We start from the raw sequence: 12,410 nt of genomic DNA on the forward strand, positions 1-12,410 counted from the left end.
CAGGATTAGGGGCTGGAAAAAACAATCCCCAGTTGTGACAGGTGTGTCAAATAGCAGGAATTTGCAGTGCTGTCCTGAGCACTCTGAGGGTGAGTTTGGATTGGAAAAGTGGCTGGGGTGGAAAAAGCTGTCCCTGATCCTACTGGACCTTTAGGGGATGATTCCCACAGTGGATCTGACCTCAAACCCAAGAGGTTGGAAACCAATCCCTGCCTATGCAGCCAGTGGAGATGGGCAGGGATTTACTGTGTGGGGGAACAGATGGGAGAAGAAGCCATATGTAACAATTGATTTTCTGCTGTTATTGCTCCCTTTTTCCATTCTTGCTGGAAACATTCCAACCCTGGCACAGCGCACCAAAGTCACTGCAAAAGATCCCCTCAGGATCACCACCGATGCCAGGCTGGCTTTTGTCACCCACCTCAGGATTCCCACCCAAAAACCACCTTCCAAAAGAATCCCCCTTCCCTCGCTCGGAGTCCCCGTTTGAGGATTCCGTGGATTTCGAGGCCGTTGGGAGCGCACGGACCGCTCGGGAGCCGCGCTTCGGGGAGGTTCCTGCTGGTTTTGGTCCATTTGGGTCCTTTCTGGCAGCTCTGGCCCAGCGCATCCAGGGGTGACCCGGAACGTGCCCACGGAGCCGCTCTGTCCATGCTCTGGGTATTTTGGGCCCCTCAGCAGCTCGGCCTTGTGGGGTGTCACCAAGTCCCTACTCCAGGCCCGCTGTCCCCAGGATCTGGCCTAATTCCTGCGGAGCGGGTGCCACATGGAGACGGGCTTGCGGAGCGTGGCCAGCATCTGGTTCCAGTGCGTGGTGCCCATGCCGCTGGCCGCGGGCCCGATGAGCACGTGGCCCGTGTTGTCACCGCGCCCGTCCTCGCCGCTCTCGGCCACCGTCACGCGCAGAGACAGCTCCTGGCGGGCACGGGGCTGTCACCACACACAGACCCAGCCAGACACGTGTCCCTGTGCCCTCTCCACGGGGACATGCACCCACGATGCCAGCACATCCATGCATCACCACCCAGCCTCACATACACACGGCCCTCTGTGCCCCCACCCTGTTCAAACCCACCCCCTGTTCTTGAAGCCCCCCCAAATCCCTAAATACCCACCCTTGTATGCCTCCACACTTACACATCCCCCTTCTTTTTACCCCACATCCCCTAAACCCATCTTTGCCCCGTCCACATACCAAACCATCCCTGTGCACCCTGCTATATCCCAACCCACACATCCATATCCTCCCCAAGAGTCCCTCACACACGTCCCCCCTCCAGCAGCCAATTGCACACATCCACACCTCTCCAAACAGCCCCCACACATCCATATACCCCACAACAGCCCCCGCACATCCACGTCCCTCAAACAACCCCCACACATCCACCCCAAACCACACCCACACACATCTACAAACCCCACACCTACCAGGATCACCCCCCAGAACCCCACACCCCCAGGAGCTCCCCACCAGTGGGTTTGGGGAGCCTGAGGAGCACTGAGATGTGTCCCCCTCCCCAGCCCCCCAGGCTGGGCCAGACCTGGAGCACGATGGCGGGCACGGAGAAGATCATGGCCTCGTTGAACACGGGGTTGGTGTCTCCCCTCTTCACTGCTGTCTTCTTCTTGCTGATCTTCCTCCCGTCCTGCAGCAGGTACACCTTGACGAAAGGATCTGCTCGGAGGGCAGGAGAGGGATCAGTCCCATGTGTCCCCAGTGATGTGGAGAAAGCGGGGGGACCCTTTCCGGTGGCCCTTCCCGGCAGGTCTGTCCTCATGGGGAGCCACTCCCGTGTAGCAACCGGGATAAATCAGGACAAACCCCACCACGGAGCCCCCCTCACCTGCGGTCACCTTCCCATTGCTCCACACGAGGTTCTTGGCTTTGACCACCACCACCGTGAGCCGCTCAGCTGTGGGCAGGTAACTCAGGGAGAGCAGGATCTCCCCCACCGTGTCCACCGCCTGAGGGACACAACAGTCAGGACACAACGTCCAGGACACAGCAACAACGTCCCAAAAACCCAGCTGGGAGACGGGACGCTCCTGGCTCACCTTGTTGGTGTCCTGCAGGTAGAGCCAGGCGTTGAAGGGGCGCGTGGCCAGGTCCAGGTCGGAGAGCTTGAGCTCGGCCACGCCGGTGCTGACGCTGCGCTCGTCCTCGTCGATGCCGAAGACGGAGAAGCGCAGGCTGTTCTCCTCCAGCGCCGCCGGATCCAGCGGCACCGAGAAGCGCTCGTCAAAGGCCACGGAGTAGGAGCTCCTCTGGATCTGCCGTGGGAAGCGGGGATAGCCCTGGCACCCTGGGGCTTGGGGCTGCATCCCTGCTCTGCCCCATTTCATGGGGATTGCAGGGAGCACAGGGAGGGCGTCCCCAGGGCACGCCCCATCCAATCAGAATGATTTATTCCCGACCTGACCGCAGCAACTGCTCGGCCATTGGAGTGAAAATCAGGGCTGTGACCTGCCCCAGTCCCTGTTAATTCTGTTAATTAGAGAATCTGCGCTGGCCCAGTGCTCTCAGATAAATCCCAAGCCTCTGGGAGTGCGGATGCACATCCAACTTGGCTGTATCAGGCAACAGGATTTATGGATTCGAGTGTAACCCCCTGCCCTTCTCCAAGCAGAACCAATTCCTGAATGTGCCCAGTGGGAATGGAGCTGTTTGGCTGATGTTGTCCCTGTGTCAGGTCATTCCCTGGGAGCAGAGGCAGCAGCAGCTCCCATGGTTCATCCTGCTGGTGCTGATCCCAAAGAACTGGCCGAGGGGAAATGCTCTGAAGTAATGAATTTAGGGATTGTTTTGTCCCCTACTCCAGCCCTGTTTCAGCATTCAAGATGTCACAGGCAAACAAGGGGTTTGTCCCATGGGATGGAAAGCTGCAGCCTTGGATAGCATGGAGCAAAGTGGAACCACCAGCTCCCCAAAGCCACCCAAATCTGGGTGGAGTAAAGACCTCTCTGTGGGGGCTCTGACACACCAAAAGCCCCCCAGGAGAGGGTTCATCTCCTCCAAGGACTCTCTCCTGTCTCACTCTGCTCCTAACCCTGCTCCATCCCTGGATTAAAGGACACAAAGGCAGCACCTGCCATTCCTGCTTTCTTAGTCCATGCTCTCCCACTGGATACCACCAACCTCCAGAGTTCCCAGGGGATTGAAGTTCCTCTGTGTGAAGAGCAGATTTTAAAGCCCTACAGATTTTACAGACTGCCTGTCTGCAGCCCACGCTGTATTTTTGGGAACTCTGGATCAAGTACAACCAAACAGGAGCTGCTATTTAAAAACCCTCCAGAAGCACTGGGGGGAAAAAGAAGTGCCTGGGCCTTTATCCATGGCCTTGGGGCAGCAAAGAAGATAAATTGTACTGGTGAATTATAAATAATGACACTAAATAATAAATATCTCCAGAGCATAAATAAAGAGTCAGAGATTTGGATGGAAAAATTGTCTAAAAGGGCACTGTGGAAATATTTTGGAGGCAGCAGCCGGCTTGTGTGGATGGAACAGCACCTCCACCCCAGCGGAAAAGCGCCTTAATGGGGTGCAAATTCCCACTCCTTGCTGGAATATCCTGATTAAATCAAACTGACTCTGCAATAGAGGAGCTGCTAGAAGAAAACTGAGGCTCCTGCTTTCCAAAAGCAGCTTTTGAGGCACATAAAAAGGGAGGTTTTGCCCCAGATCCAACCCTGGTTGTGACTGTCACTGCTGCCACGTGGATTTTCCACTGCCGCGTCCTTTGTGAGGAGGGAAAAGTGTTGGGGCTGCTGTCGGAAGGAGAGGGACTGTGGGGACTCAGGGGACTGTGGGGCCATGGCAAGACACCAGCAGCACCTGCCCAAACTGCCAGTGCCACCCAAATCCCACCCCAGGCCACTTCCTCCATGTGCCACAGCGTCCTTTCCACAGCAGGGACAGCCAAGCAGGAAAACTTGTCACCAGCCACGCTCAGAGAGGACAAAGTCAGCCCAAATCCCAGCCAAGGGGGAGACGTTCCTGCCTCTGCCGGGTTTCTGATGTGCAAACTCACCTGGGACATCCCTCAAAATCCTTTGCCAATCCAGAGCCCTCTGCTCCCAAATCCCATCACTGCTGTGGGGAGGTGAGACCCACCCCAAAATCCCATCGACCACATCCAGCCTGGAATTCCATGCACCCAAACCCCATGACTGCCCTGGGGAGCTGATATCCCCCAAATCCTGCGCCAACTATTTCTGATCCTGGCATGCTTGGACCTCCCTGCTCCCAAACCCCACCACTCCCTTGGGGAATGTGGCCAGGGGACGCTGCCACCCAGAACCCCGGGGTGACCCACGCGTGCACAGGGCTCCGTGGAGGGGGTCTGGCTGGGAAGGAGAGGCTCACCCGGGAGATGCCGACGATCTGCTCGGCCGGGAGGAGGCTGATCCGCATGAAGCAGGACTCGAAGCGGGCGTCCTCCTTCTCCAGCAGGTCCTTGCCCTGCAGCAGCGTCACGTGCAGGGCGGCCGCCCTCCCGTCGTACTCCATGGACACCTCCACCTGCCCCACCGTGAAATCCTGCCCGAAGTTGTTCCCGATGGACGAGATGGAGTTCAGGGAGTCGGCCGAGATGGATTTCCGCAGGGGGCCGTAGTGGGCCAGGCCCAGGTCTCTGCCCATCAGCTCCAGGCTGCCCAGCTCCTGGATGCTCTCCAAGGTGTCCTCTGCCCTCAGGCTGCTCTTGCGGGACGAAGAGCTCCGACCTGGCGCCCGCTGCGAGCCCGGGGCCAGCCCTCGCTGCCAGGGAAAGAAAAGCAGTCGCTGCCATCCATCCCATGCCATCCCTCCGTGCCGAGACGGACAGCTGGGCTTCTCCGGCGCCTCCTTGGATGCATCCCGGCCCCTGCCTGGCCTCAAGCTGCCGCGGCAGCGAGCCCGGAGCTTCCCGCAGCTCCCAGCTCCAGCGATCTCCCCAAAAGCTCCGGCAGCACCAGGCTGCTGCCTGTGGCAGTTCCCCCCGCGAGGGGATCCAGGAGATATTCCCACCCCTCCGGCATCCCGCGTGCTGCAAAGGGAAGGAGACGGACGCAGCTTCCCCCCTTACCTTGTTCCTGATGTCCGGGCACGCCGCTCCGTACTTCTGCTCCAGGTACCGGTAGTCATAGTTCGGGAAGGGGGAAGGGGCCGGGTAGCTCCCGGAGCGCCAGAGCTTCCACAGGTTGATGGCTGCGATTCCCAGCAGCGCCAAGGCGCCGGCGGCGTAGAGCCCGATCTCCCACCGCGGCGAGCTGGAGGCCACTGCAGGGGACAGTGAGCTGGTCACAATCGCGGGAATGAGCCTTCAGCCTCGGCTGCTTCCACGCCGGGAGCTCGGCTCCAAGCTCCGAGGATGGGATGGGCCGAGGAGCGGATAAACCGCAGCTCCCAGCCGGGTGGCTGCAAACGGGCCAGGCAGAGGCTCTGCCAGCCAAAATATGACAGCCCCGGCTCGGCTTTCCCGGGAGATGAAGTTCTCCTGTGTCCCAGCCCCGCTTCCCAGCGAGTGGCTGTGTCACACCCGAGGTGCCGGGGTCCCTTTGCTCTGTCCCACTTACAGATGTGCCCAGCGCGCATCTGCATCGCCCTCGGCCCAGCTGCTGCCTGGGGATGCCAGGAAAAGCCGGGAGAAGGGAAAAACCAAATGGAAAGCTGCTGGAAACAGGCAGAGCCCCGCGGGTGCCGCCGGAGCGAGCGGGGAGGGAGCGCCGGGCTCGGCTGCGAGCGGTTCCTGCTGCATTGCACCAGCCTCCATCACTCCCGCGCCGAACCGGCACCAAGCGCCCCGTGCGGCACGGGAAAAGGGGCAAAGAGAGGATTTCTCATCCCGGAGCGCTGCCGCGGGCTCCTCCGGCATCACCACGCCGCAGCGCTCCCTCCTTCGGAGCCGGAAAAAGCCCAAAGCCAGGCTAAACTCCCACATCGCATCCGAGCTCAGAGACAACCTGCTGCTCCCCCCAGCCCTCCTCCAGCGGGAACAGCAGAAGGAACTGAGTATTGGCATCCAAAGCGAATTGGATCCCGGGAGCAGCCCACAGGGGCCTCCGAGGTTAAACACTGGGATGGGACCCGGGTCCTGCTTCATCCACCCAGACCCAAACCCTAAAGGGCTCTGCCTTATCCCTGCATCCTGGCTGAGGACGCTGTGGGAAGCAGCTGGAGGTTTCCCGTGCCAGAGCTCCCAGGCTCCTGCTATGGTGGAGGGGCAAAATTGGGAATGAAAATAAAAATAGCAGAATAATCTTTTACTGGCTCCTACCTCTGAGGAACTCCAAGTGCAAATCCCAGCTGAACTGACTGGCTTCCCCCTCATCCCTGCCCGTTTCCGAGGGCTGAGCATTCATGTTGGAAAACTTGGAGGATTTAAGGGCTTTACCCTTGCTTTAGGAAACAAAACCCAGCGGGCACATGGAGCAGAGGGTTCTCCCCATGGAAAGCAGCAAGGGCCAGCCAACCCTTCCCCAAAAAAACCTCAGTGTGAGCACCAGCAGTTCTGCCCCAAACCCTTCCCGGGCTCCCTGGGGAGGACTCACCGCTGAAGCGGGATCTGCTTACGTGCCCAGTGTCCATGGCAAACGCTCCCTGCGAGGGGACAGCCTGGAATGAGCGAGACACAGCGTTAGGACGAAGGGGGAGAACTCAAAAAATCAAATGCCTTGTGATTTTCCAGCAGGGATGCTCCATCACTTCTCCCCCTCCATCGCTCCCGGCCTTGGCTCCTCTTGCAGGCACTGAGCAAACGCGCTGAAGCCTCCCAGCCACCGGCAGGAGCTGAAGGAGGGACGGGAACCCTCGGGAAGGGGCAGAGCCGCTCGATTTACACGGGAGCCTTTAAACAGGTGACATTCCCAACCTCTGTGTGTGTGGAATGCCCTCTCCAGGAGCCCTCAAAGCCCTCTGCTGCTTTTCCAGCTGAAATCTTCCTTTGCCTCCTGCAGTTTCCCAGCCTCTCCCGAGGCTTTGCCCTGGGCCCAGCCGAGGGGGGCAGCCCTATGCCCCCATTTTGGGGTCACTGTGGAATTTAGGGGATTTGGTTCCCCAGGAATCAGCTCCTGCAGCGGGAAAGCTCTGTCACCTTCCCCCCAAAAAGGGTTTTTTCCAGTCAAGTCAAAAGGAAGCTGCTCTCCCAGGCAGATCCCAGCACAGGCACCATGGATGCTGAGGGGGATTATCCAAGCCAGCTACTCCTGCTATGAAAAGGGGGGGTTGGGATCCCCAAAAACACCCAACAAGCAAATCCAACGGGAACTGACCAGGACCCTCTGTTTCCTGACATCCGTGCTGGGGAATCACAAACCATGGACACCTGGCAGGATCCCACAGAAACCCAACCTCAGCACTGCACCTAAATCCCCACACACCTCCCTCAGAGCCCCCCAGCCCTTCTCCAGAATTCCCAAAGCCCACTCATGGAGCTGGATAGCCCTCAGACAGATGGTTCTGCAATATTTGGGCCCCACCTTCCAGCTCCCCTTGGGTGCTCACAGCCTCAAGCACTGGGGCAGTGATCAGCTCCCTCCAGAACCACCCAAGCTTGGATTTTAACTGGCAAAAGTGGGAATTTCATGGCATGGAATATCAGCTGTGCTGGCCTGGCCCCCTCTGCAGGGGCACATGGCCCATCCTTGGGATGACAGGAGGAAGGGGAACCCTGAACGTAACCCAAAGCGACAGCGATGCTGGGATGGGGCTGGGAGATGCCCAATTCCTCCCCACCTCCTCCCTTTGGCACAAATCTCCCTGTGCAATGGATAAAACAGCCCTACCCAGGCTGGGAACGTGCTGAGCTCATGTTATGGGCTGAGCTCAGCTCAAGGCCCACTTTGCTGTTTACTGCTGAAAATTGACATCTTAACAGAGCAATGAGATGGAGATTTACCCTAAATTGCCTCTTTTTATGCCCTGAAAAGCCCCCATGCCCAAGCAAGGCACTCTCTTCCTCTCATTGCTTCCCAGCTGTTTTTAATACGAGAATAGCAAAGTTTTCAGGACTGACTTTCCCTGCAGGAGGAAAAACATCCCCTTTAAACCCCACCCCCATCTCTTCCCAATTTCCTCTGGAAATTAGAAGGAATTTCTAATTTTTCTTTCCTTTCAGGGCTTCTCTCTCCAAAACCTCCCTCTCTAATGAGCTCTAAGCAGCAAGTTAAGCAGATTTCCAAGGAAGCACCTGGAAAGAGACTGCAATGCTCAGCACTGGAATGAAACCCAGAGGTATTTTCCTATTAGGAAAACAGCATCAATCTCTCCTGAGCGAGGAAACGGGGGTGGAGGTGCTCAGGGAAGGATTTATGGCTTTTTTTTTTTTTTGTTAACTGAGCTCTTTCCTGGAGCGTTGCACTGAGCTGCTCTGACATCCCCCTGACCTGCTGCTCAAATCCCTGGGAAATCAAGCCGAAGGCATTGGGAAGGGAAGAGGCAGCGCTCTCCCGTGCTGGCAGCACAGGGATTGATGGATTTTTCACCCACAGACCTCAAGATCAGGCTGCAGAGCCCTGGTTTGGGGTGCAGAGCCCCAGAAAGGGGTGCAGAGTCCCAGCTTTAGGGTGCAGAGCCCTCTCCATCCAACTCAACACCCCAATGCCAGGGCCAGGGCCGCTTCATTTTCCTTGGGAGCTGCTGCAGAGCTCAGATCCCTTTTCCTGCTTGGAGGGACAATAAAACAGCTCAACAAGGGACAGAAAGCCTCAAAGCCACCTGTCCCCCCTGGAAAAGGGGGTCCCCTAGCCTTCAAGGGTTTGTCACCTCGCTGCTGCCAAGGCCACAGGCACAGAAATCCCAACTGCTGTTCCCAAAGCACCTGGACCAGCCTGGCATCCCCCCCCCGAGCACGCTGCAGTCCCCAAATGTCCCAGTCCAGGTTCCAGCGATCTCCCTGCTCATCCTCCCTCCCTGTCCTGCCCCAGGCACCCGAGGCCGCTGTGCTGAGCCCGGGCTAAACTCAGCTCACCGGTGGTGCCGGTCCTGCAGCGCTGCTGTGCCAGCCCCTTCCACCCCTCTCCTGCCCTCTCCAGCCCTGCCTGGCCTCTATCCGCAGGGCACAGAAGCGGGATCGAGTTTGCTCCTGGCACCAATAAAGACGCATCCCAAACTTGCCAAAACAGAAGGATTTGGGCTCTGCTGTCACCCATCGCCCTCCCCAGCCCCCCGCAGGTGACACATCCCACCCAAACCGGTGTCCCCCGCGCTTTACCTGGACAGGTACAAATCCTCAGGGATCTGCGGGGACCGCGGGGACCCCGGGGCGGCCCCGGCATCCGCCGAACTGTGTCCGCTCCCACGGGGGAGGGGGGACCCTGCGACCCCCGGGGCCCGCCCAGGCAGCGGTGGGGACCGGGCAGAGCCCCCCGCGCCGCCCGGGGGTCCCCGAGCTCAGCCCCGGGATCCACGGGTCTCCCCAACCCCGAGATGCTTCCCGGCCTCCCGCCGCTGCCCGGGGGTCCCTGCGGGTCCAGAGTCCAGCCCCGGGCTGGATCCGGGATGTCCCCCCCGCAGCCGGGATGCTTCCCGGCGGTGCGGGACCGGGAGCGGCTCCGCTCCCTCGCCCAGCCCAGCCCGGGGCGGAGCCGCCGCTCATCCGTGCCATGAGCTGGGCGGTCTCTGCGCTCGCCAGACCCTCCCCGGGGCTTGGCTCAGCCCAGCCCGAACCCCCCGGCAGAGCCTGGGGACCCCGGGGGTCTCTCACTCTGGTTTGCCTGCCAGGCTCCCAGCCTTCCTGAGGAAGTTGCCATAAAAAAAAAAAATCCCAAGAAAATTCACCCTAAACCCCTGCAAAGGCACCCCAAATTCCAGCCAGGAGTGAGGAGGGACAATGCCAGATCCCTCATCCCACAGCAGAGACCCTCTGCTGTGTGCTTGGCCATACCAGGCTTCCCCAAATCCTGCTTCCCAAGGACTCCCTGGTCCATCCCACTGCATCTCTGCATTCCAGCTGCTCCTCCCTATGGACCCTGAGGAGTGTTTCTCTCCATGGGGTCCCATGTCCCCTCCCCTTGTCCCTCAAAGGTTGCAGAGCCCCTTGGGGTTTCTGGATCACCACCCCAAAGCCGAATCCTTGGGCTCTCCCTTGTCCCAAACAGCTTCCAGCTGTGTCCCTCCTGGCCATGGGGATGCCTGGGGCTGTCCAGCAAGGTCTTGGCTTTGGATCTTCCTAAGAAAAACCATCAGATCCTCTCTCTCTGCAGCAGAAAGTGAAACCTTTTGGGATCTGGCCCCACAAGCCCCTCAGACAGTTTGGCTCCATGCGCACCACACCACAACCATTGGAAAGACTGGGCCTTCACACCCTCCTGTGGGATCTTCCCTTTCCCTGCCCTCATACCTATGGCTTCAGCCACCTCACCTTTATGTCAGGCAACTTCCAGGGCAGCAAGGAGCAATTTCAGACAGCAGAAGAAACACCTTGCTTGGAGAAAATGGAATAATTGCAATTTTGTGGGAAAAAAACACCCACACAACCTGAGAAAAGCTGGGGTCAGAGGCCACGGAGCATCGTGACATTCCAGAAGCCCTGTAATTCCCAGCAACACCCGCATCCAGCCACAGGGCCAGCTCAACACTGGCTGCAGGCTCCCTGCTCTGGAAAGATCCAGGGAGGGCAGCACTGGGAGATGCTCCCATGATCTTCCTGGTAGAATTTCATTTTCAGGGGGAAAACACAGCAAGTTCTGACTGTACCAAAACCACTACCTGGGTGGGAGAGCTGCCTCCTCCTGCAGCCAAGGCTCCTTCCCATGAGACTTCCTGGCTCTTCCTCTGGGTACAGCTGGAAAAGAGCAGCCATGGTCCTTCCCCACTTCCCAAAGCTCCTCTGCATCCCCAGGGATGTGGCAGGATGTCCCTCTACAGCCTGGGACCCAGCACCCTCCTGCATGGCACCTCAGGGCTCACCTCTCCAGATTCTGGGCAAAAGTGACCCCTAGAGCTGTTCCAGAAGGGATTGGACCAGGTTGAGGTTTGGAAATTTCCAAGCTGGACACCTGGATTCCTCCAGCCTCACATAGACATCAACTCACCAATTAAAAACCCCTCCTTTTTAAAGCCAACACTTACCTTTGGCCAAGCTCTCCATGAAATCGGTGTGACCACAGGTGGGAGACCTGCTCCAGGTGAGCTGGACTCTCCTGTGTGTGGAAGCAGGAGCTGGCCACCTCTGCCCTCCCACTGGGAGGGTCCCATTTCAGGCCACACCAAACGTTATTCCCATGAGGACTCTTAGCTTCCTTCCACCTCCTCCCCATGAGGCTGCTTTGAGCACTGCTCTGACACGATCACAAAAGGATTCCTAAATCCAGGCGAGTTTGCAATAACCAGAACCCACCTTTTACCCTGAAAACCTGGACACATTCCTTACCTCAAAGCCCAGCATCCATCCAGCCATCCTGTGTGCTGGAGGGGACACAGCCCAAGCCCCCTCAGCCCCCTGGCTCTGTGTGTGAGGTGACAAGAGAGGACCCACAGGCACACGTTGTCCCAAAGGACAAACTAGCACACAGAACTACGTGGACAGGATCCAGATATCCCTGGGATCCCGTGGATGCAGACAGATGAGTCAGTGGTTCACGTATGAAGTCAAAGCTCCCAGATCTTCCTGGACATTCCGCACCAGGTGTTGCCAGCGCAGGTAAGTGGCCCTTTGGTGGGAGGGGGGTGCAGTGACAAGTCCCCCTGTGTCACCTGGCCACCTGCCCAGCTAGGGATTCCCGACTTCCCAGCTGCTCACTGCCCACTTTTTACAGGTGGAAAGGATTTGAGACACTAAAGCCAAGAGAAATGCAGATGTTGGCTGTCACTCCCATACAAGACAAAACTGGATTAAAAACCCAGACGTGTGCTGGGCAGCAGCTCTGCAAGCTCCTGCCACTCCAGAGGTTTGTAGTAGCACTCTTGGAATTGTACTGTGGTGTTTGTGTCATTTTCTCCTGGATAAACACTTCCCTGAAAAACAGCCAGATTGGATTAAGCAGTGACAGGGTGACGTCAATGCCCGGGACAGCGACGCGAGGGCTCGGAGCAGAGGGTACAGAATCCATGTGAATTAATGGAGCTCTCACATTTTGGAATAATGACCTGGGGAAACAAAGCAGCCCAGGCTTCCAATTCCCTTTCCAGGATGCTGAGTCACCAGCAGAAACACTGCCTGGCTCAGGATGCTCCTTGGCTGTGCTGTGCCAGGAACATGCTTGGCCTGGGCCTGCTGGTGGCAGGGGGACAGGGATGGGGGGTGTGACACTGCAGGGATCAGCTTTCCCAGAAACCACTCACTCTGGAGTTATCCTGGAAGGAATAGGGCAGTGACAAAGGGTGGCAGAGCCTGACGTGCCCCTGTCAGACCCCAGAGCAAAGCCCCTGCAGTGAGGAGGCAAACCCAGCTGAGGATAAAGCAAAGAACTCTAGACTGACGGGACACTCC

At 58.2% G+C, this 12,410-nt stretch overlaps 1 protein-coding gene across 1 annotated transcript; it reads right to left on the reverse strand.

Annotated features, from left to right (window-relative positions):
- Window positions 1–281: 281 nt before the first annotated feature.
- SYT12 (synaptotagmin 12) lies at window positions 282–9,558 on the reverse strand. Its single transcript, XM_053944538.1, has 8 exons — window positions 9,192–9,558; window positions 6,532–6,595; window positions 5,067–5,260; window positions 4,367–4,759; window positions 2,056–2,271; window positions 1,845–1,965; window positions 1,542–1,675; window positions 282–915 (listed from the first exon to the last, which is right to left on the reverse strand). The coding sequence occupies exons 2-8, from the start codon at window positions 6,566–6,568 to the stop codon at window positions 742–744; spliced, it is 1,269 nt and encodes a 422-aa protein (XP_053800513.1). The 5' UTR covers window positions 6,569–6,595; window positions 9,192–9,558; the 3' UTR covers window positions 282–741.
- Window positions 9,559–12,410: the final 2,852 nt, after the last annotated feature.

The sequence above is a fragment of the Vidua chalybeata genome, chromosome 6 (assembly GCF_026979565.1).
Source record: "Vidua chalybeata isolate OUT-0048 chromosome 6, bVidCha1 merged haplotype, whole genome shotgun sequence".
NCBI lineage: Eukaryota > Metazoa > Chordata > Aves > Passeriformes > Viduidae > Vidua > Vidua chalybeata.

Excerpts from the sequence above, each read along its gene's own strand:
- SYT12 (XM_053944538.1), bottom strand. The coding sequence starts at position 6,568 with ATGGACACTGGGCACGTAAGCAGATCCCGCTTCAGCG. Across the intron at positions 1,966-2,055 it reads ACCTGCAGGACACCAACAAG|GCGGTGGACACGGTGGGGGA; the intron begins GTGAGCCAGGAG and ends TGTGTCCCTCAG. Across the intron at positions 1,676-1,844 it reads CAATGGGAAGGTGACCGCAG|ATCCTTTCGTCAAGGTGTAC; the intron begins GTGAGGGGGGCT and ends CCCTCCGAGCAG.